Source organism: Struthio camelus, chromosome 1 (genome assembly GCF_040807025.1).
Source record: "Struthio camelus isolate bStrCam1 chromosome 1, bStrCam1.hap1, whole genome shotgun sequence".
Classification (NCBI taxonomy): Eukaryota; Metazoa; Chordata; class Aves; order Struthioniformes; family Struthionidae; genus Struthio; species Struthio camelus.
The window spans coordinates 45260949-45287712 of NC_090942.1; the positions used below are offsets into that span (position 1 = coordinate 45260949).

Below are 26764 nucleotides of genomic sequence, written 5' to 3' on the forward strand. Positions count from 1 at the left end.
CTTTTAAGCTGTTAGTGAGGTTTGACTTCTCCTTATTAGTTCTCTTTTATGGATGAACGATTAATTAAGTACAGGAGACAGGCTCTGCACATGGAACAAGAAAGCACAAACTGAAATCTTGTAAGTCAATTCTTTCAAAAGACTTCTGAAATGAATAATGTAACACACTTGTCAGGTTCCTGATATATTTCAGGCTAGAAATTATTTTGTCTACAGCCCTTCAATTTTCTTTGTAGCATATGCAATTGTTCTTGACCTCCTCTCTTTAGTTTAAATTCTTGAGTTATTGCCAAAGCTCTTGGAATTTTATAGTTACCATCTCCTACCTCTGGCTTGTACCTTCGTCAAACAATAAAAACAATAGCAGAACCGCAGAAGGGAGTAACAGAGAAATTCAGTATTTCCAGAGATTTGTGCCTTCTGAATAGTATATAAAATAATCAGCACAATTAAAAACGCATTAACTATTTTCTGGGTTTTACTTTAGCTTTTCTCTCTAATTTTAATTTATCCCAAATCCCCTTCCTTTTCTCCTCTGAAAAATGGGAAAGGATTTATAAGCAAAAAACCAAAAATGAATTTTCAGCAATGAAGCGTGCAGATCTGTGTCAAACTGAAATTAGACTTAGCAGCAGCAACACAGAAAGTGCAAGTTTTTTCAGTATTTGAAAAAAATCAAAAAATATACCTTTTGTCATATAATTGGGAATAAATTGCCTGTCAGATCAATGCAAGCCTATTCCATTCTCATTTTTCAGAGATGACAAAGTACCATCAAAGTACCAAAGTATCATCAAAGTACCAAACATTTAGTTCCCAGTTTATCAATCTCGAAATGGCTATTCACCAAGGAAAAGAAGATATCTGAAACCCACAAAGTTTTAAATCTCACAGATATAATCTTATAAAATAGCTGGTATGCAAAAGAAAAAAAACCCTTTAATAATAAAACAATTACATTATTGTATATGACTAATATATCTCAGTTAAGAGGACTGTAATATTACTAATGTTAGAACATTCTCCTCAATTTCAAAGCTAGACTGGAAATTCCATAGTGGGTTCAACTATGCTTAGAAGAAAAAAAAAAATTGCTGAAAACTCCTGAAATACTTATTTTAATATTCAACTCACTTTCAAGCTGTCTTCATATTTTCTGCAGCTGATGTGACAAAACAGCTTATATTAAACAAAGCAAAATCAATTTAACGTAGCTGTGCGATAAGAGAACTCAGGTCACACATTTAAAAGCTTATTTCAGAGCTTTCTATGAACTCAAACCTGATGTTATGTTGATTTATAATTCAACTAAACTATCAATGTCTTTTCCTAAAAGTATATGGGCTAGAAGCTTTTTTAGTTTAGAAATTTAATTCAGAATCAATTTCCAAGGCAAACCATGAATTTGGTGCAAATTCTACACTCTTCTCTACTACTCCACCCCAACACACCCACACACACCCCCTTTTAACGGTAGATCACGTTCATAATTTTCGGCCCGAATGACCACTGTATGACTGTAGTTTTAATCTGAGTCTAATTCTATTAGGAGCTCCATGCGCATGTTCTGCCAAAATGACTTTCCACAGAACAGAATACGGAATAATTAAAAATCTAAGGATGACAATATGTCCTGGAGCGTAGAAAAGAAAATAAAGACTATGTATGCCTTTATGTTAAGGTGACAGTGAAAACAAGGCAGCAAACCAAAATAGGACTAAATGAATCTCTTAACTGAGCTAGTTAAGGAATGCGTAATGGAAGCTTTTACAAAAACAAGAAAAACACTGAGTTTTCTTATTCGATAATGACACTAATTCCCTAGCGCATTACTCCTGCGGCTAGGCCAAAAGACGCATATTCTGCCATACCATTTTACAGTACAGCGTAAGTCACTGCTGCCTTTTTAACCCCTCTCGTCATCCCATTCTCAAGCACAAATCTGATTACAAGGAATTTTCCGATCACATCAATCCCATTATCTTGTTTTTCATCGACCTTTTAAGACGACTAGTAATACTGAATTAGGATGTTCAGAAATCCTTTTTCCTCAATGGAGGAATCAGGTAGATCATGCTCTTCAAGTTTCAAAGCTTTCTTATATAAGTTTTTTTTCGTATTGTATGCTAATTACATCATTAACAGCACTGTTTTTAATCTAAGAAAGATTCTACTTAGTGTGCATTAGTCACAGGACTAATCATTTCCCTGAAAATAGCAGAAGAGATGAAACAAAGATATTTATAAGGTAGAAACTGAAAATTCGCTCAAGTAACTTGCTGCAACATGTTCCTGACCTACGTCTCAGAACTTTCAGCAACATTTTCTGCAGATTGCTTCTGTACACTCAGAATGGAAGAGAAAAACAGACAGTTTTAGCTACTGTTAATAAAATAAAAATTGTTATTAAAGCCTGCAGTTCATATATGTGCTAAAAGATAAGATTAACAGCCCTCCCCCCCCCCCCCAAAAAAAAAACCTGCAAAGGAAAAGAAACTGAAACATAGCAGCAAGTTATGAACCAGAAAGCACTCCAAAACTCATAAGAAGTCTACAATATGTGCTCTTCTAACTGACTCCAACTGCAGTAACAGTTTCACAATCAAAATAAAATCTGTTAGAAAGCTAACAGATGAATTATTCTTTACTAATTACCTGAGTTTCTTTCTTGTTTGTTCCTTCTTCTGAATCAGACTGGTGCTCCTGTTCATTTTCGTCACTCTGGTGAAAGAGGGAGAGGAAAAATTAAGCTGTTGGAAGCTTACTGAGACAAAGACGTTCTAGACTTAGAGTATCAAAATTCAAGACTATTAGAATTCTACCTAACTGAAAATGTATAGAGCATAAATGGGACATGAGTTTCACTCTTACAGCTTCAGTATGCATGCAGTCGAAAAGAATTGTTCAATGATTATTTTTTCCTTACATAAACACTGTGATTAATTCCTATTATGTTATGGTTGTTTGGATATTTTAGAGTTATTTTTAGCATGACCAACATAACTGAGACTCAATTTTTATTTCATTTCTGAATGCTTCCTAAGAGATGCATAGAGAATACATACCTTGAAAAGGCACCAATTTTTCCAGTAGTTATATACCATACCACTCCAAGCTATTCTCTGTTTTAAGAATGCACAACATGCATTCTATACTGCTGCAAACTATGGCTATACATTAGTAGCAGCAGTCTTTCACTTACATCTTGAGTCCAAAAGGAGACTCCTGTAGATCGTCGTTTTTCTCTTGGTCGCCGCCTTTCCCTTATTGATTTAGTCTGTGACTTATCTTCCTCCTTTTCTTCCTCTTTTTTGCCCCCTTCTGTTAATAAAAGCTTTCTTGTTCATTTAAATATGACACAGAAATAATCTAATCTGAGATACTTCTTAGTCTTTTACAATGTTTACTTACAGTTTTAACCTGAAATAAATTGGCTACAGAGCTTCTTACCCCATATAGGGTTTGCAGCAATATACATTCCTCAGAACACAGCTCTAAAATATTGTAGTTGTTCAAGTTGTCAAACAGTAACTGCAAAAGGCTAATTCCATGTCAGCCACCTAAACAAAATGTTTCAGTATAACAGCAATACGCTGTAAATTGGACTTAAAATTGAATTTTCAGAACTGTCACATAATTAGAGTAACATCTGTATCAACAGATGTTGTATAAAGTACAGAATTACAAAATTGTAAGGTAATTCTTTGCCATTCCTCAAACAAGTAATATTCTGCTTGTATCAAGACATTTGTATTACATAAGTATTTTACAAGTCTGATAAATCTTCCTCAGAGTCCACTTTTTTGTTACAGACCTCTACATTTTCCCTTCTGAAGGATAAAATGGGATCCTTCTAGGTTAGATTAATACTATGTCACAGATTTCTTTTTCTTTAAAAGAAATTCAACTTGAATTCAACACTGAGTTAATATGTCGGGATTCTCATTGATCTCCTATAGGTTAACAAGCAATTTGTAGGAAAAATAAATATTAATATATAAATAAATATAAACAGCTGTCAAATACTATAATAAAATATTAAAGGCTGCCAAAACAGAAGTTATTTACCTATTATCATGCATTTTATTCAGTGTACTATTCTTTTATTAAAGCAAGAAACCATAGATTTAGGCACAGATCCAAGTATCACGACTAATTAGCTTTACCATCGCTATTCTTCAGAGCTAAATGAACGTGTTACCATGAAGGGAGAATGAAACAGAAAAGAGGAAATATAAATATTCACAGTGAATATACACCTTTCTCAAATAAATTATGATTCTACTTCTTGTCTTTCAAACAGCAATATATTTCTCATCCTAAAATCAGGATCAGAAAAACCTGCGGTAGCTAGTATTTACATATAAGGGTCTTTTCCACAGAAAAGTCTAGAAGGAGTTTCCTACAGTAAGCATCGTTTACTGAAAAAAATTAATCTAAATTTCAGTTCACGTCAGGACAGAGGAATAAAATAAGAAAGCACATCCCTGAAGTTATCTCAATAACATTTTCAGAAAATATCAATCTATGGAACACAACAATATTGTTACACAGCTCATGGATATTTCAGATCAATGGCTCCTTTAATCTGATCCTCTATATAAGAAAATCATTAGTTTCAATCAGTTACCTATACTGAATCAATAACTTCAGTTCAAGTATTTCTCCCAAGTCAACAACAGCATGCCACGAAAGAGAACAGGAAATTGCAGTGCATGTCAAAAGCTTCATCCTTTGACAGGTAGCTAAAAGGCAAGACATTTCTGAGAATTATAGCTGGTGATTCACATTTGAAACGATGCCAAAGACTCTGCGACATCCAAGAAAAGCTTCTTTCTGACCTCTGAGTCAAGCAATCTGATCTTCAGTATAAGATTAGATAAACCAGTTAGGTATCTAGAAGTATGGTTCCACAAAATACAACGAGTTAACACCACGCTACCACCAGAAGTGTGCGTCTCCTCCTTTCTCAGCAGTGCATGAAACCATGAGAGGTCCTCAGTGCTTTAAAGCATTATTCCACTGATTCGGTCATTAATTCCTCATATTTCTTAGGGGAACATAAACCAAATTATTCAGCAATTATTTATTTGAGTAAAATTCTTCCTCAATACTTGCAAGTGACTATCTAAACTCTCCACTGTGGTATTTTATCACAGTTGCTGTCTTAAAGCAGAAACAAAAGCGTTACAGGCAGAGGAAAGGCAGTGTCTTTTTGACACTTCTATGACCCACCAAGGCAAAAACCCAGACTCATATACTCAAAGGCTGTAAAAGACCATCCAGTCCTGATAATCTCTTTTTCCTCCCTCTCTGTATGCAAATTGTGGGTTTTCTTATAGAAAGTAGAGTAAGATGCATCCTCAGTGGTCTTAACACACCACACCCAATTTAGAATCATCTTCAGAAACACAGTCTGCCTTTGGCCATTAAAAGCAAGAAACCCCTTCACATATAGTACTCCTACCTCTCTCACTTTCCTTTGTTCCACTCCGAGAATAGGCAGAAGTTATACCTATAAGGCTGTTTGGTCTGTTTAGTTGACTTGAAGTTGAAAGAGAGCTAGTAGAGGTGGAGAGCGAAGAGGTGGATGACGAAGAAGTTGAAGTTGAAGTTGGTCTATAGCGATGATATGGCTATTCAGCAGAAAAATGTCAAAATTAATTTACAAAGAATAAACACAACCAAAACAGGATATTAAAACACTTAAATATGTACATAAATGTTTATGGTAATACCAAATTTATAATAGTGTAACTGGAGTTAAGATTCATATAATTTCTCTACCTAAGGAGACCCATCATGAAAATACCTCTTCAACAGTTCGGGAATATCTTTGTCTATAATCATCATCTTTAGTCTCAGATTCTTTCTTTTCTTCTTGCTTTTCTTTATCTTGCTTTTCTTTCTCTTCTTTTTCTTTTTCTTCATTCTCCTGTTCTCTGGTTCGTGTGGGGCGACTTCTTCCTATAGTCTTTTCAGCCTCTTGAAGATCTGTCAGTGTCACACCCTGTGAAAATAAGCAGTAAGCAAACAATTTTTCAATATACTACTCAACTTGCATTACTATAGATGGTCACACTAAATAAGATAGTTTTAAATACAAAATTCACCTTCAGAAAATTAATTCTACCTATTAAGAAATAAATTCTACCTGTAAGTTTTCTCTCGAATCTTGGAACCAAATACCTATCAGTAACATCTGCTCTAACGTGATCTACCGCAGATTCTTCAGTAACCATTTCAACTGAACTAGTACAGACAAACCATGTAGAAAACCATGCAGAAATCATTCACGAACCCACTAGATCCTTACAAAATCATAATCATCTTAAATTTTGAAAGAACAACCTTAAAAATTAAATCACATAAAATTGATTTTCAAAAGGTCCTGACAGTTCACAAATTCACTCACTAAAACTGGTTTTTTAGGTCCACAACGCATCAAAAGTTGCATTGACAGCAGCAGAGAAAGTTGTAACTCATTGTTAAATTCTGAGACTAAAAGCCGGTTTTCAAATAAGCTCAGAAAGCTAACAATGAAATAAGCTCAGAAAGCTAAACATTTCTTAAGGGAAAAAAATGACAACTTCTCTCTACTACGCTTTCAGCCGGTGTGTCTTACTGAAACATTGCTGAAAATACTGTACGTGATCCAGTCTCCAAAGACAACTTTCCAGTTGCTGTCATTAGTTATTTAATTGCTTTTTGTGCTGATAATGTTGTAACACAGTAATTTCTTGCAGCATCTTCACTGTAAAGATTCAATAATATTCAGCCTGTACTTTGACAGTCTTTCCGCATTGTCCATTAGTACCAAGAGGTAAAAAGGAATTTCACCAGGATAAACCTCTGCGAAACAGTGTACACTTCTCAATAGGAAATGTTACCAGCAACATTTGAGGTGTTTACAATTGTAAAGGTTTGTAAGCAACATCAGTAAATAGTTTAGTTACAGGCTTAGTCTTAAAGCAGATAGGATGCTGGCAAGAGTATTTATTTATTCTATTTTATCCAGGGACTACTCTGCTGATTATTGTCAGCCTGCCAGTACACACAAAAACAGATGGAGAGAAACACTTCCCAGAAGATAATGGTTGGTAATCACTGTACTGCTCTGAAAGCATTCAAGCAGTGTTTAAAAATCATCTACTTTGCCATTGTCAGATCCATTTATGTATGAGGATGGTACTATTTGAAATTCAATATAAGATAGTTCGTGCAGAAATGAAAAACCACCAAAAATATCAGTACCTAAACTGAGAGAGAGAAACTCTGAGGAAGCGTGCTATTATATTCTAGATTACTAGCAAATATGAAAAAGCTCTCTCCCAGTACTCTTCTGTAACCATAGAAACTTTTCTTAACTTCTCTGTGACACAGATCTTACTGGTTATCCATATGTTTATCAATTCAATCATATTACCTTCAATGGTACATACGCAGAAAAAGCTGTAGAAACTCAAGTAATACACCATGCTGTGCTTACTTCTCAAATAAAGTCTTGAGATGTAAGCATATGGCTGTTAGTTCTTGAAGAATTCAAAGCCTTAGGTTTAAACATCTCCATAACATCAGGTGCAATTACTTGAGTAAGCCATTTCAATGTAAGGCAATCAAAAACTTCTCTTCAGTGCAGGAGCGTCTCCTCTCAAATTTGCGTTAAATCACTCTTTGGTGACTAGAAAAGCTAAACTTTCATTGCACAATGGAGGGCCCTCAAGCTTTCCGGAGAAGAAAAAGAATAGGTATTTACTTCCTCTGCTGGTACAGTGTTATACCAGGAAGACCAATCAGTTTTATCTGGAGCTTTACTGGGAAATTAAAACTTCACTGTACTCTGTGAGCTACATGGCTGTGCCTCTATAAATGTAGAAACTCTAATGAAACTATACCTGTGTAGATCTTCTGGACTGTCTTGCTTGCCTGGATCTAGCCTTTCTTTGGGACTCTGACTCTTCATCCCTTACTGGAGTGAGGTATGATCTAAAGAGTTAATTACAAAGAAAATTGGCAAACAGTAATTTTTGTACAACACATTAAACAGTCAGAAAGAAACCAAGACATATGACATGACTGAAAAGCAAGGTAGTTAGAAGAAAAGCTCTAACTAAATACTATATACATACATCCTCCTTTAAAAAGTTCACATTTTTCAACAGAATAAATCTGAAACATCTAAATATTTAAAGATAGATTACATTTTAGACATTTCATCAATATCATAATGCCATATTCAACAAGACAGTAACTTTACCACTCAATTGAAAGACGTACAATTTTCCTACTTAATCTAGATTTGTTTTCACCATTTGCTCTAACTTAAGCTTTTTTGGGATTTCACCAGTCTGCCAATATAGGGGTAGAGCACCTCAGCCAGTGTGCGTGTGTCTGTGCATACCTTTAACAGAACTTGTAGGCTTTTAGAAAAGCTGTGTTGCTAATGCAAAAAAAGGCTAATTATACCATGTACAGCATCTGAAATTAAAATCTTAAAAATCTGAGCAGACAATTAACACATTTTCACATGATTAATCCACACTTGCTTTGAACAATCCAACTCCCGGGGGGGGGGGGGGGGGGGGGGGGGGGAGAGTACTTGAAAATACATTCCCAGAAAACACCCAAAAAGCCCTGCAGAGTTAGCAGGTAATTGCCAAATGGCTCTGAGCAAAAGGCCACAAAGAGATTCTTCAAATAAGAAGAATCCCCTAGGGAGCAGGGGTCTAAAACAATAAAAAAAGCAAACAAAAAAGCAACATATGTGAAACCATCACACTTCATCACCTGTTGTTCTAAGAGAAGGTTAGATGGGCCCGAAGGATCATGCTTAATGCATCACCCCTCCTCCACCAGCAGCGGGTTAGGTGCCAGCTATGTGCATCAACTCAAAAAAAGTCCTTAAATTTCAAGTTAAACAACTTAAGTTCTTAATGCATTTGCTGATTTTCCTATTACAGAATATTCTAGCAATGCTGTTATAGTTTAACCTTATAACTTCTTTTAATCCTCAGATTTGATAAAGATTGGAAAAAGTAAAAACAGAAGGTTGCTAAAAGGCTGCTTTCAAAACACACAAAATCCCTTTCTGAGGCACTTCAGATCACAAAACTAGCTATACTAAACTAGTAGAGTCAGATTCTAAATATTGTCTGAATGTATCTATTTTTCAATTTGATTATTTAAGAATATGTGGCTACCGATTCAAATGGTCTATGTCTGAGAAGCCATTGGCTATTAACAATTAAACCATTTATCTATGGAAAGAGCAGTTCTTTTGTTAGTCTAGTAACATCTTTATCAGCACACAAAACACTTCAAAAATTTTGAAATAAACCTCAATTACACAAATCACACTTATGACTTTGAATCACCCCAGATTTAAAAGAAAATATTCATAATTAGCTGTTGTATTTACAAATGTAGAAACATCCCCTTTCCCATGACACATTTACAGAAACCTGTAAGTAAATATAAATATTCAGCTTCCCTATCTTGTTCTCTTGCACAGCATTTTAACAGTCCTGTTTTCCTGGAGCACTAGGCCCTATTTGTACTAGGGAAAGGGTGCCTGTTAACTACCTTAGCTAATATGATCTGAAATACTATTTATCATGTAAAGCTAGTTCGCACTGGTTCCAGTTTAGAGCCACATGGGCAGACACAAGCTTTACCCTACTCACGCTGCTCTGACTGCGGTGCGGGTGTAACCTTTAGGGCCTGGAAATTGCTGCGCATCTCAGTTGCTCTGTAGCACCTTCTGTACGTACTCATCAAGAAAACTGTAATCTCCAAGAAACGTGAAATACTTGAATCCTCAGCAAGGGAAACAAACTTTGAACGAGTCAGGTTCACACTATAGGTGCCGTCTGAGTGGAAAGTGCCCTTCCCTAGCATCATCCCTTGTACATGCCTTACGGGTTAGCCGTGCACTTCTACTTATGATATAAAGATTTTAAAGCTACCAGTTTGTCATTCTCTTCTCTTTCCTGCTGCTCTAAACCAACCCTGAAAATTAAATGAAGAACACAGTTTCTTCAGTTCACTCCAAAATGATGCATCGTTACATACTTCAACACTAGAAGCAGTTTGCGATGTGTGTACTTTTCAAAAATTCTTTGAAAAGTTTCTTCAAAAATGTTTTCCAAATACACATTTTCACTTTATAAATACGGACTGGCCAATTTCATTTCTCACAAAAATGCTTAACATATAACATATTTAATATAAAGAAAGTATTTTTCATGCATATAGGTATACACACACATACACATATATATATATGTATCTGTGTATATACAGACAGTTGCATAGCTAGATATACATGTGCAGATATTTAGGGTATCACCTTCTCACATGCACATGGTAATTATTTCTATTTTGCTGATTTCTAAGACTTAATGAGTATTTTAACATGGCATCAAGAATGCATCTACAACTGCATTACACCATGGGCTCAGAGTCAGGTAAATAACTAAAAGGCAAGAGATTTCAGGCCCATTGCAGATACCTAGAAGTGCACTGTGATCTTATGTAGTATACGTGCAATATCACATATACATTAGTGAGAGCAAAGGACAGAGTGAAAGTCTTAACTCTGAATCTCTTTGCTTTTCTAATTCACATGAGACTGAATTGCCATCTGCAGTTTAAAACTGGAACTATTAAAAAAAAAGCAAGCATTTTTGTTGGGTCTCTTCCTGCCTTCTTCTTCTTCTTTTTTTTTTTTTTTGAAGAAAAATTGATATTTTCACCTGTATCTACTGCTTGCGTCTATTTTTATGAACGTCGCAAAGCAATTGCTCCGTTGAGCGCAGTCAAATTTTGTTATTGTTGCTGCTCCCTAATGTGAATCACAATAATTCAGGTTTCTCCTGTAACAACAGCTTCATTATCTCCACAAAAATACAGAGATATATATGCTGATATAGAAGTTACATCTGAAAACCATTACAGGAGCAATACAAAACTCTGAACTTGGATTTAAGTAGAGGAATAAAGGGATAAACTATTATAAATTGCCATAAACACACGCAAAGCTAACAGGATTTATGAACCTTGTGAAATCTTACTTACGCTTCCTTAAATAGGAGGTAACTACTATTTATGGAAACATAAACATGCACCAATCATAACTCATCTTCCATATAACAAAAAAACACTGCTCGCATTCTTAAAATAAGATTTACATCAGCTTCTTACTCTTTCTTCATATGAAATAGCATTTACACCATTATATTTACAATTGCATGGTATTTTTTGAATGGAAGAGATCCTAACCAAAGAAATAAACAGAATGTGTTTGGTTCAATATTCTTCTCTCAATAAGGCCAGGCATACAAAATGACTGAAATAAATGCCACATAGTAACTTGTTAGCATTTCACCAGTGGCACAGTAGTTCAAGTGGCAACAATGCACTTGTAATAAGTAGTTAATTACTGATTTTCATAATTTTTCCAGTGGTTTTTACGTAGTTGCATTAGAGATATTTTTAAGAGGACTCATTTAATCTATTAATAGAAATACAAATAAGCAAACACCGCGTACCAAATGAGAATTCAAGGACAGTCAAAAATCTACAGTTTGAAAGTTTAAGTTTCATGAATGGTCTCTACCAGTTCTTCTTATATCAGCTGAGGCACGTTGCTAGTTGTCTCAACACATAGCAAGCAAACAACACTGCTTCGCGTACTGTACTATCCAAATTTGTGGTAACCAACACATTCCTTTAAATAGGAAGAATATTACTTGTGTACAAGAGCAACATTACTCTTAGGACCTTTACACACCTCCGTCTCTCCCTGACCTCTGATGTTGAGGACACAGTGCCAGAAGTAGCTGTAGTCATGGCTGTGGTAGTGGCTGTAGCATTTACAATAGATGGTGCAACAGGAACGGTCACTGCTGTAGGAATATTGTCCTTTTCTTTCTCAGTACTATCCTCAGCCCACAAACGATTTGAGGTACTATAGCATAACAAGCAGCAACACAAAAAAAGAGAAAAGGAAACAGCTAAACAATGAAAGCACTTTACTAAACATCTAATAACATGTAAATTGAGGGACGGATTTTTTTTTTTTTTTTTTTGGAAAGCAAACCGAGAAACATCTCAACTACAAAAGCTCACCTTGAGCTATTAAATTGAAGAAATTAAGAATGAAACAGTTCACAATAACTGAACTTTTATTCTTAACCCTTCTAACATTGGATTTGTTTTTACTAATATGGCTGTTACTTTACAGTAGAAAGCCATTCATAATTTTTGAGCCAAATTGTATAAAATTAAAACAAATTTAACAGGAAAAGGAAAAAATCCAGAACCCCAGGATCTACTAAACAAAAACGCATGCACATACATAAGCACATAGTAGACCTGACAAAAAAAAAAAAAAAAACCACACCAAAAAAGTGTGTTGGTGCCATTACCTGCTTTGTACACCTGCTGAAGTAGAACCCGTTGTACTCTTTGTAGTAGTGTTTGTGCTGGCAGGCAGTGTTTTCTGAAGACCAGCAGAAGAGGTAACTGTTGATGTAGTACTTGGAACACTAGAACTAATCAAATCATCTTGTCTTCTACCAAAGGAGCCACTGAGGGAGAGACATTTACAATAGAGGCATTTGTATTACCTAATTTTATTCATTAAAATATCAAAGTCTTGAATAATCCATTGAATTCCTGCCTGTCTATTTTGTGTCTCAATCGTACTTTGGAAACTTCTAGAGCAAAAGAGATGTTTTCCAAAGCCATTATTTTTACTACTTCCTTGATCAGGGCTTGTGTTTTATGACTTCAGAGGGCAGAGAGAAGTTTCCATTAGTCCTGACCATTTCTCAGCAGCAAGGGGAGATAGAGAACGTCATCTCAGAGGTATACATATTAATGTCTTAATTGCATCTACTGCAATCTACTGCTTAGTGCCCCTAATATCTCATTTTCAAAATGCTGTTTCACCGACACTGAAGACTTGAGAAAATGCAGAAGTTTACTCCAAAGCTTGTCAGAAAAGAAAGTGTCATCAACACCATTCCTCTTATATCTTTCAACAGATTAAATGTGCTGCTTATTTATTTTTTTTGTTTTAACTCTAATCTCTCCCAGAAAGCTTAACCTCCCACTCATGCTTTCCCCTTGCTCTTCAAGTTGTAAAGGCAATCCAGTGGTTTCCACAATTCTATAAATTGGTTCTGGCTAAACAAATTTTGTATTGCCAAGCCAGGATGCTTTCCCTGTGGTTAAACCTAACATCCCACAGGTAGGACGGATGGAGCATAATATTACTAACTACAAAAGATTTAATGAAACATGCTAGTTTGTCATTCTGCTATTGATCTTTGTTTCTTTTGCTATGAATTCTAAAATGACAAAAACCCCACAGTTAAAGCACTGCATACTATTCAAAAGTGAGACAGCACTGTATATGAGGACTGAAGCATAAATACTGATGAAAGCTAACATCCTCAAAAATTGTTCTCATAAATCAAATGATGCATTTCTGATCAAGAATATGAAATTTGAGCAATACTTCTCTTAAATCTAACATCAGGAAAATGAAATTATGTATTATATGGTATGAAATAGACCACCTGGCACTGAATACGTAGATGTCATGACAGAGAGAAAGGGGAAAAATATTTAAGTACCTGTCACAATGTACCTCATCAGCACATTTCAACGCGCAGCTCAGCTACATGAATGACACACTTTTTATTTTTTTAAATCTATTCATTTTATGATTTATTGTCCAGTCCTGCAAAAACTAACTCCACTGAAGAACTTCACTCAAACAGCCACACTGAAACTCTGGAATGGAGTAAAGTTATGTAATGTAGATATTTGCACGATCTGATCCATTCTGAGAAAATTGTGGGAGATGGCAACCGTGCACATCCGAAAACTATTTTCATATTATCATCATTTAGTTTACATTCCAGTTAGTTTTAGCTTTGTGTGTGCATTCTATGATGTCAATACTCAAGGCAGGCATAGTTATAATCTACCATTATGGAGAGCAGCCCAGGACTTCTGATACCATCATTTAAAAGCAAAACTCAACAGGAAAATATTTTCCCACTTTTCAGATATCAAGCAGAACCACTTCTATTCCAGCATGTAAAACATAGTTATCTTCGGCTACTGAACAAATCTGTAAAGTCAGTCAAACTTCAGACAAATTGAAATAAATAATAATAGGGAAAAGGAAGCATGTAAATTGAATTAAGAGTTGCTGCAACTCTCTATGCTGGTGAAATCTGTGTGCCTTTAAAATAAGCACATCAGCACCATGTCAGCATAAATGCATGTTCTGCAATTATAATAAACAACATTTTAAAATGGCACCATTGAATTTAAACTGCTCTTATAAACTAAAGGATTCAGTAATTAATTCATTTCTCTTGATTTGTAAGCTTATTTTGAAAAACAAACAAAAAAATCCAAAAACAGAAAAGAGCAAGTCCTGTACCTTTTTTGATAACTCGTGTTTAACGATGTAGGACCTTCATTCAAACTGTTTTTCTTCGCATCTTCCTCCCATTTTCTTCTTGTGTATGAACTGCCACCACGTATTGAGCTAGCAGACGAGTCCCTGTAAAAAAATAATGTATTTTTATCAACTCATACTAAAGCAGTTTGTTTTTGATGGGCGCTTAAAAGGAATTTCCAATCCAAGATGAAAAATACGGATAACAAACTCAAACCTAATAGCGCAGAACAACAATAACTTTTAACGGACAACCCTTTTCAAGGTTCTGTGGAAGAATACTACATTCACATTAATACCGTTAGAAGAGTAATAGAAAACAAGTATCAAAACTGTTGAAGGGAATTTCATCTACGTTAAATTAATCATCAGCTTTTAGCTGTGACCATTGCCGGCTTTGTTTTTTTCAAAATAGTGACAAGAGGCTTTTCCATCCGCTCCTGAAATGCTCCAGAGGAACAACCAAAGGAAAACTACTCAGTTGTTTTAGAAGTTAATTTCAGAAGATTTTTCATTTTTGGATGTTAACGATAGGAAGTCCAAAAGCTGACAAGCGTTTAGAACTCATGACACTGTAGACTAGTGTAAACAGGCCCCCAGTCGCCATTCCTGAGTGGCCTGCCGCATATCATTAGCTGCCATTACTTCAGTCATGAGGAATTTCCAGCCTGTTGTTGCAGTTTATAGCAGCAAAAAATAACTTGGTAAAAAAAAAAAATCTACTTAGGAAAAAGTACCTTAAACACTGATACTGAGACGCAAAAACCTGAATTTCTAACAAAAACATAAACACAAGATTTGAAATGAAGTTCAGATAGAAGGAAGAAAGAAATCTGTCTTTCACAAAACTGCATATATAAAGCAATCAGCTGTGCGAGGGAAAACATAACAAAATCTTGCAAAGATTATTTAAGGTGTTCAGATACTGGTCTTCAGGTTGCAGGTCTTCAGAATTTACTTAAAACCTACCTCCTTTTGCACAAAAGAGTATGCTAATCCTCCTGCAGTTGCAAACAATTTTTAAAAAGGATCAAACACAGGCCAGTATAGTATTACCTCTTCACAGCAGAAAGAAACTCTTAATTCTGCGATATTATCTACCATACATCTATGAAGGTCCTGATGGCAAGACAAATTTTTTAATTGCCAAAGGTATCATTTTGCCAAGACACTACAGATTTCAGCACTTTTGCTGCAGAATCAGTCACTCTGCTGAGGCTGGATGGCTGAGATTTGTTTATCTAAAAGCCCAGCAGGGATTCATCTGGAAGTCCTTTGCATTACCCACTGTAGGAAGTTATCTGGATTACATCAGCCATAAGCCAAATAAGCAGGTGTTCAGACAGGTAGAACAAGGATCCAGAAGATCCTTGAGGAAGATAAGCAACAAGGACAGAGATCTGAGACAACAGCAGAACAGAAACCTTAAACTTAATTCATTAAGGTAGCCAACCAGTAGATGGTTAAATTCTACATGCAAAGGAAGTCAGACCAAATGTTAAAAATCTCTTATGGCTTTACATAAGTAATCTGGGCTGTCTCACAAATCATGCAGTAGCCAAGGTATTCGTGCCCAAAGAGGTTGATTATAAGCAGCCTTCATCTCTGGTACACCTGGGAATGAAGAAGGCTCTCGAGTCAACTGCTTGGTCAACACTAGAACAAATGAGACTGATGACTTCAGTTCACCCAATGCGTATTAGGAAAAATATGATTTTGCTGATACCCACTTTTGATTTGGAACTATGTCTGTCGATAAGTCACAATGGTTAAGACTGGCAGGTCAAGCAGGCAAATAAACCTCAACGTTGAAGCAGAATTTAATCCCTTTACAATGCAATGCAATAATAGTTTCTAAGAAATACAACGGCAGTGAAATAGTTCTCTTATTCTTAAGACACCACCTAGTCAAGACACTTTGGAGAATGAGTCTTCAAGAAAATCTCAAAAGAATAAAAAATAAAATAGGAACAACCAATGTTCAAAATAAACAAAGCTGACCAGTAAATTCAACCTTGAAGAAGAACACGGTACTCCCACAGAATGAGAAAGACAAACAGAAAATCTAAATTGCCCTATTATAGAAATAAAGATGAAAAAAAATTGGCCGAGTAACATGAGAGATGGTAACAGATCAAGTGGAACTTTAGGGGTGTATGACATCTGGAATAGCCCTGCTTCAAAACAGATACTGTTACCTAGAGACTGAACTCAGGCAACACTATTTTGAAGAGATAAGAAAAGCCAGGTATTTATCTTGTGCTTGCTTTGAATTCAGCCACTCTCAAGAGTAGCAACAAAAAAAGCTACTCTTCAGATGTAGAGAGGTGTGTCCATCTTAGAGATGATGATTATAATAGCACATTATGAGCAGTGAGAGGACTTTTCAATTCAGGTCATCCAACATTCAGCTAACTGAATATAATTCTATATAAATGATACATCAGGGAGACTTAAGTTCTTTACTATGCACTGTAAGTAAATCCAAGAAACTGGCTGAGTAGAACCTCAATAAAGGAGAGAAGTGAAAAACAGAAAAATTTTCACAAGGTAATAATATGTCATGAAAGTACACCAAATCCTAATAGGGAACAAGTCTATGCACCTAAACCTTTTTCTTCCTCTTCTAAACTGAAAGCTAAAGTAAAAGTAATAGTGAAGAACGCAAATAGCCCCAAAAGCAGACAGAAGGCCAAGATGTAAACAAGGCAAACAGAAGTGGCGGTTACAACTGCTCTTGTAACTTAGCTAGGATTTTTGTACATCATTGCTGCTGGATGATATGGTTTTAACCAAGGACTGTAATATCACGGCATTTTATTTTTATCAAAAGTGAAAATGGAGCCACAGTAGCAGCACTCCATGGCTCAAGACAAACCAGTAAAAAGCTTTTATTACTCCAATGATTTTAAACTTATGAAACTGTAAAGTAGTCCAAGATTTCGCATTTTTCTTATTTTCTCCCCCAAGATTCAAGATAACATTCATGGTCCAGTTCTGCTCTTGCCATATAGTAGTTTGGATTTTAAAATGAGTTATGATTTACAGGATAGCACACACTTGGGGATTGGATTATGCTATGCATCAGCATAATCTAAGCACCAGGATAATGCTACAAATTAGCATTTTGTCTTTAAATTCCTAAGTTTGCCAGCCACTATAAAATGAAATAATTTTATATTTAACAGTAAGGATAATTTCAGTCACCTATTTTCTTTTTCGTCAATGTCAGAGGTACTGGCCAGTCGTCTTGGTATTGTAGGTGCAACATAGGCAAGTCTAGCTCCTTTTCCATCTTTCTCCTGGAAGATAAGTTGTTTTTTTTTTTTTAGTAAGTGTTACAATCACTGATTATAATTCTAGTGGTTGGAAAACAATCATTATAACTTCAGTCATATTTCTATTATTGTCCCAGTAATACAAATGAGCTTTAATCTAAAGTTCATAAGGACTATAACAGGAATAGCAAACTGCTTCTATTTTCATTCTAGTGATGACAATGACTTGATTCCTCTTGTTTCTGCTTTGCTGCAGTACAACTCCAAAATTCATGATTGAAAGTAGCTTAGCATTATTCTTAATCCTGAAAACATATTTAAACATTTGTACTTGAAACAGAACCACAAAAGTTACACACTGCTCAGTTACCTGTACCAAATTAGTCCTTCAGTTGGTCCAATGTACTGAGTTTGTTTATGTAAGACTATACCTTCAAAAATGACTAAGGAATACAAAAAGATCTTCCTTCTTCTGAAGATTCTTTCGGCACCACTCTCCAAGGGATGCCAAAACTATCAACCCTGTGGTCTCCCTTAAATGTTTCAAATAGTACCACTTAGCAGTGCAAGTTCCAGAAAGAGGAAGGCCCTAGACATGCATCAGGTCACCAGACAATGAAGGTCCTCTAAATAAGCAGAGATGCATACAGTATTTTCAAAGATACTACAAAGAGCTGCACATTTTAACTCTTTGCAATTTTAATAAATAGTGTGGTGTACACTCTAATGACAACATATTACCTTCACAATATATCATTAACATTTATGCTAAACAAAGCAGATCAGTTCTTCAAAATGTTGCTTCACGTTGAAAACAATTACCTTTTCTTTGTTGTCCAACGAAGAGGAGAGTCTAGGGCTTGAAGCGGAACGCATAACACCTGCAGAGTCCTTTTCTTTCTGAGCTTCCTTGGAAGCAGTAATCTCTGCAAGTGCACCATAACTACCAGTTTTTCGAAGCCCTAACCGCCAAGAAGCTGGAGATTCATCTTTCCTCTCTTCCTCTTTGGGAGAAACCTTGGCTGCCGATGTTGGAAACTATAAAACACAGCAGCAAATTAAAAGCTATTAACTTACATTACCTATGGTAATTCATGCTTTTTGTGGAAATTTGACAACACAACTATTTTCAATAATCATAGAAGTGTTGAATTGTTAGGGGTGCTGTGATAAGAGACAACCTACACACTCTTTTCTTCAATTAGTTAATGAGATAAGAAACAGAAGACTGGTCAAGAAAGACTACTCCTCTACGTTAGCTCGGAAAAACCCACACTTTGTAACACACACTGTGATCATGAGATGCAAACAAAGTTTTCACAAACTTAAAAACCATGCAACTCTGGTAATCAACATTTTGATTAAATGTTATTTTGCATCCTGTACACAAACCTGTGCACACCAGAGCCTCACCATAGACTTTTCACCCTTATTGGGCACAAGAACAATGCCAGTTTTGCGCAAGCCCTGCCTCCATGATGCAGGATCTACTGACTCCACCACAGGCAAGATAGGAGGAATGAAATCATACTAAAGCCAATTAAGACAAGACAAAGATGAAGATTGAAAGAATGGAAAATAGAAGTAAAAGGTTGTTTTAAAACCACATAGTTTGTTCCTATGCTTATGTTATGTAGTTCTTCATTACACAAAATACCAAAAAGCAGCAAGATGCTCAAAACCTTAGTAACAGATTCTTATTAAACATAATACAGTATGCTTAAATAATTCAGAGAGAGAATTACAGTTTGCACGGAACAGGAGAACAAAGCCTGTCGACCTAACAAGGTTCATGCCTAAATGTTAATATGGTTCAGAATATTGCAAGATTCACACTACCATATCCCCTATTTTTTTTTATCCTCCTTCACATTCCCTCAACATCCCTTAATCAAGACTGACATCACAACCTAAGTTACCTATCAAACTAGTACCTTTACTCCCAGCATCCCCTTACTTCAGTATCCTCTGACAGAAAGCAGTAGTATCAACTGCCATATGGCTTGAAGAAAACCAAAATTCAACCTTAGTACACTGCATGTGCACCACCCATGAACCACATATGGTATGGCCATCTAGTGTAAAAGGAGAATCGTAGTAGCACAAATGGCACAAGCCTGAAACGGTAGGTGCAAGAGTAGGTGCAAGGTGACTTATATCTCCCAGTGCTGTTTTACTTTTACTAGTACAAAGCCTTTCTGTTCACTGATATGAACTGCAGCTGCTTCTGTAGATCATAACACATGCATGTTATGTTATGAGGCAACCAATTTAGGCATAAACGTCCATTTATTTTGTAGGTACAGAGGACTTGATTTTTTTTCCACATTCCGCATTATACCAATAACTGCGGTTAACTTTTAACCTGTAGCTTTTACCTTTAAGACCAAACATAAGATTTACCATTATTTACTTCACAAAAAAGTTAAAACTAAATGCCAATGTACTAGTGGTTTACGAAGGGTTTTCAGTCAGCTTAAAAAAAAAATCAGACTTATTTCTTCTTTTTTAAATCAAAATACATCTTTTTCATGTATCATAATTTAATCACGTACAAAAAAATTGTATCTAGTTGATCATTCAACTCTGGAACATCAATCCACATCTCACCTAGCAACAACTAGGCAACATCCTATCACGAAAGGTCATATAACTTAGAATGCTTTCTCGTAATTAAGAGAGAAATTTATTGGAAGGCAAAAGCTAGGAAACTTTGACTGCAAGATGAAGAAAGCTCAGAAGATGACAAGAAAAATGAAGCATTTGAAGGGTTAGAAATTTCAGAATACGAAGAATGCAGAGATAATTAAGCAGGGCACAAAAAATGGGTGGAGAGTACATTGGTTAAACTAACCAATTATCACAAATGCTTTTATTATTACAGTGATTTTAAAAAAAATGAAGTCATATAAAGTAGGCTTATTTCCTTGCAGTAAAATTCACACTATATATTTGTACTCATTACAGTTGAGCAAAATTAGCAAGCTAGCAATTACTCTCAATGTCTTTCACCCTCCCGCCCCCATTTGCTGTGGTTTGCATAGAGAACTCGTGGCTCTTGGGTTCTGTGCAGCTCTTAGCAACCCTAATGCAGCTCCCATGCCAGAGAACCATAATTCCTAACTGAGCCAGCAGGAACTTTTTAGATTAACATCACAACGCCATCCTGAAATCTTGCTGCATGCCCAACCACAAAGGACCAGAGAGGGGAAACAGCAGTTATTCTTGCTAGTGAACCATGCCCGTAACTCCCCTTTCACACGTTTTTTCTTTTAAGATGAATCATGTGAATCTCAGTCATGAAGATTTTTGCAAAGCAGTTCTTCGGATCAGGACGGTTGGCCCACCCTGTAGTTCAGCAGTACCTCACATAACATGATGCAGTTGGGCAATTTAAAATACATTCCCTGCATATACTGCATTAAAGCACACTTCACAAGAGGAATTATCATTGGGTTCTACTGCGCATGTAAAAATACAGCTCCCGTAAGCCCCAGGGAGCTAAACACAATACATACTATTTCCACCAGCAGCTTGTCTTCCCTCTCCACTATGGCTTCTGTCTATCATAGTTTCCATTTCCCATAAGCATGCTTCCTGGAAGCATCTGAAGAGGGTTAAGCTTTGATCATGATGTGTATAGAAAAGTTATAATGGATGATAAAGAAAGCTCTACTGGCTTACTATCTAGTTTGCTTATATACTCTAAAAAAATATTTGACTTGTATACCACCTTCTGACTACACACGTATATCTTTCCTTCGCCATTAAAACTAAAATTCATTCTGATTAACTTCACGTCAAGCTGGAAAAAGCCTCCTGCAAGCAATATGGTCTTGTTGGATGTATTTTTGAAGTTGTGCACTGAATACATCAGGCACCCTCATGGTTCTTCCATGAGGTTCTAACCACAGTGAAATCAGGATTAGGAGCTACAGCACTTTCTTACTTCTTACTTCAGCTATCCCTTTCAACTTCTGCATCTAAGTACTATTTGAACACTCCTAAGGACGCTTGAAAGTTAGGTCGTGCCTGCCTGCCACCCTTTTCTCAAGTACACCACAAATATAGGCACAGAGAGACAGAACAGTAATTTCTGTGCATAAAAGATTTTCAACAGCTGCTCAGTTAACTTGCATTATACTTTAGTCATAACTTTCCTGATACTGTCTCTTGGAAACTATTGCTCTCCAGATAATTACAGAAAATTCAAGTCTGTTTTTAAAACTCAGTTTTACCTTGCCTGCAGTTATTGTAGCAGATGTACAAATAAAATTTATGTATGCGTGTTTTCGTTTAATGTGTTCCGCACTGTCACAATGTTTTTCCTTTTTTGCCTTTAACTTTAGCTTTTCAGTCTCTTTGCCTCATCATTACAGACTTGCTAAGGACAGTAGATTCTATCTTACAAAGCAAGCATCTTTCAGACATTTCTGAACTACTAGCACTAACACTGAATGGTTTTAGCTCTGTTAGAGATGGAGGCAAAGCTATTTTCAAACTGAAGACAAACAGTAGTCATATTAACGTTTTTAGTTATAAAGCTGCTTAACATCATCAAAACAAAATTTGAATATAACAAGTTCATTAGGTTCATTTAAAACACCTCTCCTAAAGTATGTCATCGTTATTAAATCTAATACGCAATTTCTGGGAAGTTCAAGGAATAGCTTCTTAGACTTCTACAGGCAATTCTGCATAAGCATTCTTTCAAAAAGGTGAATTAAGCAAACAATACTTGGACACTGCAGACTGTACTGATGCAGAAAGTCTTGATAATTACACAAAAACGTACTTTGATATAGTCTGCTCCATTCCAAAAAGTGATTAGAAAAACAAACAGCAAGTATTATGTTATCAACTTAGAGGGCCCAAAAAAGAAGCCACATATGTACCACGTTAAGAATATAGCTCTGATCAGCCCATACTGCTCCAAAAACTGGACACAAGTCCTATGAAAAAAGGATTACCATTGTTTGACTCAAATTTCTTCCAAATGAGTTTGAATCCTATCATCATCATTTTTTTTTTTAAAGTTTATTAACCTTATAATTGATATATTTGAACTAAACAGCACTGGCCAAAATTCAGGAGAACTGTTTCATGGTTCTAAAAAAAAAAAAAAAAAAAGAATTCATAGTCCTCACTTGAATAAATTCTACTTTCACTTGCCTTCTACATGCAGCCATGACAGGCTGAAAGGAGAGAGCAGCAAAGAGAGGCTGAGGTTTTTCAGCTTAGCTTTGTTACTGCAATACAACAGGAACAGAAATGAAGCTGCAGAACCAGATCAAATTCAGCTTAACAAAATAAGAAAGCTTGGCCACTTCATCTATGACACTGAATGTCCAATGCAAGTCTTAACAGGTTTAACTGCCTCATCACTTCTTTCTGAAGAGCTACGTTTTCTTTCTCATCCTCTTCTTCAGATGAATTAAAATCAACCTGTTCAATGAAGAACGAAGGACAGAAAAACTAGAGAATGGTTGGGCATTCAATTTCACAGAGAAAGAGGCTGAGATCTTTAGGCCTTGGTGACCTATACTGGTACGACAGCACCTTCTCCAGCGACAGTTCTCAGGATACTGTTCTTGCCCCTGCACTCTCCACATCATACAGTCTCTGTGTGTTACATGGTATCAACATCATCAGACCCAGAATACTCTCCTCTACCACATTAACTCTTATGGAAAAAAATTGCTTTATTATCCATTAATTTTTAACTGTCACACTTTTCAGGAATATGTTCTCAGTATGTAGAAGACAATGGATCTATTTCCAACACGCACTGCCTTGCCTCTCACTAATGAATGCAAAGGAGCCTAAAAGTATGCAGAAAAAAGTAATAAGTTAGCTTGCCTGAGAGTACAAAGCAGCATGGGTGCAAGTGTCAATTTACAATTTCTACTGATTGATGTTTACAAAGGCAAAATGGCAAAGATGACTATGCTTCTAGCATTTCAGACTATTCTAGGGTTCAGTGCTCAGGAATACCAAAAACGTATGCTCTTCTATTCAGCTGATAGTTATAGATTTTTAGATTCTCATTTAGATTCAAAATTATTCACTCAAGTTATGAGATTTACAAAATTTGAACATCATTTCTACAGTTTCCTCCTATTTTAGGAATCTGCATATTTTCTTCAACTCATTGGACAACCCAATTCACTTTTTACATTAGAATCAAACAATTTATGCTCACACAAAGGAACAGAAATCTAAAATTACACAAAGAAAAAATGTTTTATTTTACCTTCTTAACAGGTGATGTAGGTGTTCCTTGACCACCAGTTACTGAAGGCGCTGTCACAGCTACAGAAGCTGATTGTGTACTGGTGGTATTTGCATTATTAGTTACAGCTGCCAAGGGTTTGGTCTTATCTGCAAAATATTGTCAAGATTTTCATTTATAATTTCCTGACTTGTACCACACAGAGTTGAATTTCTCTTTAACAAATCTGACAGTCAACTCTCCCAGCAGCATTTACTACTTACGTTTCAGGATTCTCCCTCTCACTCCCCATCTGTACCTTGGTTTTATGTGTAAGAAAGAAGCCGATGCATATAGCTTTCTTTTGTAATTCAGCAAGTGTTAAATACTCAGAGGTCCAGACGTAGAAGCACAGAATCACTGAGGTTGAAAGCGACCTCGGGAGATCCCCTAAATCAATCCCTGCTCAAAGCAGGGCCAACAGTGAATATAGACCAGGTTGCTCAGGACTTTGATCAGTCAGATCTTTAAAACCTCCAAAGACTCTACATTAAGACAACTTATACATTAGTAGACAGCTAATGACCTTAAAAATTTAATAGTGGAAGGTATGTGCCTTTTCAATAGAAGATGATGCCAATTCAAAGTAAAACATTTATTCTTGGACAACTGTACATGCTGAGTGCAATGGAAATTAACTGCATAAAGAATCCAGCCAGAAACCCTGGCTAGCAGTCGAAGCCAAGACAGGGACTCGCCAGCCTCTGAGTAACAACCAGAGCGCTGACTGGCCATTTGCTTCATCCTTTCTTTGTTCCTTGCTTTCTCCACCTTAGAAAGAGTCACCAGACACTGAAACTTCTCCTTTGTTCTTCCTGCCTACGTTCTTCCCACTGCCCTCCTTCGCTTGAGCACTTTAACCCTTCCTATATGAACATACATAAGTCGTTGCGGTTCGGCTATAACAAGTGCTGTCACTGCACTTCCCTGAGCATCATATCCTTACCCTTCACTTCTGTTTCACCTGTTCAAATTGTACATTCTTCAGCATAGGCTGCTACACCCATGTGTGCAGTACTGAGCAAGATGAGCGTTCAGTCCCCACTGGTTTTGGCCTTACTATAAACATGTCTTTATTTCTACACTACCTATACAATGTAGGAGCAGTTTGTTCAGAAAGGCTGCAATGTTTTCCATACAGTGTTCTCACATCTAACATTCAAATTCAGCAAAGTACCAACCTGTGATTTGAAACTGCATAATTAATACTATTGCTTATAGTTACAGACATAGTTGAGTAGGCATTTTGAATAATTACTTAAGTAGTAAACAAATACAAATATGAAAAACATCAGTTTACACGACTGAGTGTGTTTAATGGAAAGTTCCTTTTAAACACAAGGGGAAATGAATGATCATAAACTGGGTTATGGTGATACTAAGTTCAACAGGGCAACGTGGACTGACAATTTGAATTAAGAAAGGTGTATAAAGGCAGAGCTGCTAGAAATTTGCAAATTACAAATTTGCAAAATACAGCTTAAAGAAGTGCATGGGGAAAAATAACAGGTGAAAGCATGAAAGGGACAGGACAACAGGAAAAAATGGATTTTTCACAACTGTACTCTGAAATTATTTCAAGGACAGGAAGAGCATAGCAGTATACAAGACTGAGCTAGTACTGAGTAACTTTCAGAAAATATGCAATTATATCAAACAAAACGTGCTCAAAAACCTGAACCGTTAGAAGACTTATTTTTCAGCTTTGCTCCCTCTCCTTTAGGATACGGTAGTTTCATATGATTATTTCCCTGCTTGGTCTTACAGAGAGAAATATATTTAAAGTTGCATTCTCACATAATCAATAAAATAAAATGTAGGTTTTAGGAGAACATTTCAAATATCTCAGCTCATTAGAAACCACACAGTTTACAATTCCTTCAGAATACTGAATAAAGTTATAGTATTTTACAATCAGAGTGCTCCTTATAACCTTAAGGTTTTTCACTAGAAAAACCACCTTAACCTGAATAATGGGAAAAAAGGGAAAATGCAAGCTTAGAGCACTTACAGATGCAGCTCCACAGGGAAAAGCTTAAAGTCTAGCTTGCCAAATAAAGTACGATAAAGCCTTGTTGATATTAAAAAACTCAATGTTTACATAAATTAATTCTTGAGTCACAGTCAAATTTTCCTGGCACAAACTGACTACTGGTAATGAAGAGAACAGAGTCATAAAGTTCAGGAGGCATTACAGTTAGCTCAGTGACTGAGAAAGTACTATGTGATACATATCACAAATGCTCGGAGTTTATCAAACCTCAGTCTCTGTAAATACGGGATGCAAGAACATCAATGTGAACTAGTAACTACAAAGCTAGACAGACTTTTCCAGTTTAGCATTGAAACGTTGGTTTATTCCAAAACATTAAATTAAATTTTAAAAACAAACATACTTTTCTATGCTCAGTGAAAGGCTTGTAGGAAAGGCATGCAAATCTAGGCAGTCATATTGGTGAACAAAGAACATACGGCTAAGCTGTTTGACTCCAACTCTCTTCAACTGTTTTCCCTGTCCATTTCTTCACTCCTTCCCACCTAACTTCATCCCACACAGAATTTGGGCTTAGACACCTCTAAGCATTGCAGAGTCCTATACATAAACATGCAAAACATTTAAAGTCCGCCCAAATTTAGGCTGCATAAAGAAATTTAAACAAGGGCATTCTGCTTATTTTCAGGAGTCTAGTGTAATGCGTCTCTTTGCAGACAACTAACTTTCCAAAAACCATT

The 26764-nt window shown here is 36.0% G+C and overlaps 1 protein-coding gene across 4 annotated transcripts in view; it reads right to left on the reverse strand.

Moving 5' to 3' along the window:
* PPP1R12A (protein phosphatase 1 regulatory subunit 12A) overlaps positions 1–26764 on the reverse strand; it is a 134505-nt gene that overhangs the window by 21887 nt on the left and 85854 nt on the right. For 2 of the 4 annotated variants that reach the window (XM_068936358.1, XM_068936360.1), the window contains 11 exons: positions 24014–24141; positions 18583–18798; positions 17690–17784; positions 14465–14587; positions 12429–12590; positions 11792–11968; positions 7896–7986; positions 5813–6010; positions 5468–5636; positions 3203–3321; positions 2656–2721 (listed from right to left, as the gene is read on the reverse strand). In XM_068936358.1, the coding sequence (XP_068792459.1) occupies positions 2656–2721; positions 3203–3321; positions 5468–5636; positions 5813–6010; positions 7896–7986; positions 11792–11968; positions 12429–12590; positions 14465–14587; positions 17690–17784; positions 18583–18798; positions 24014–24141 (1544 nt within the window). The other 2 variants (XM_068936359.1, XM_068936361.1) reach the window with 2 other exon arrangements.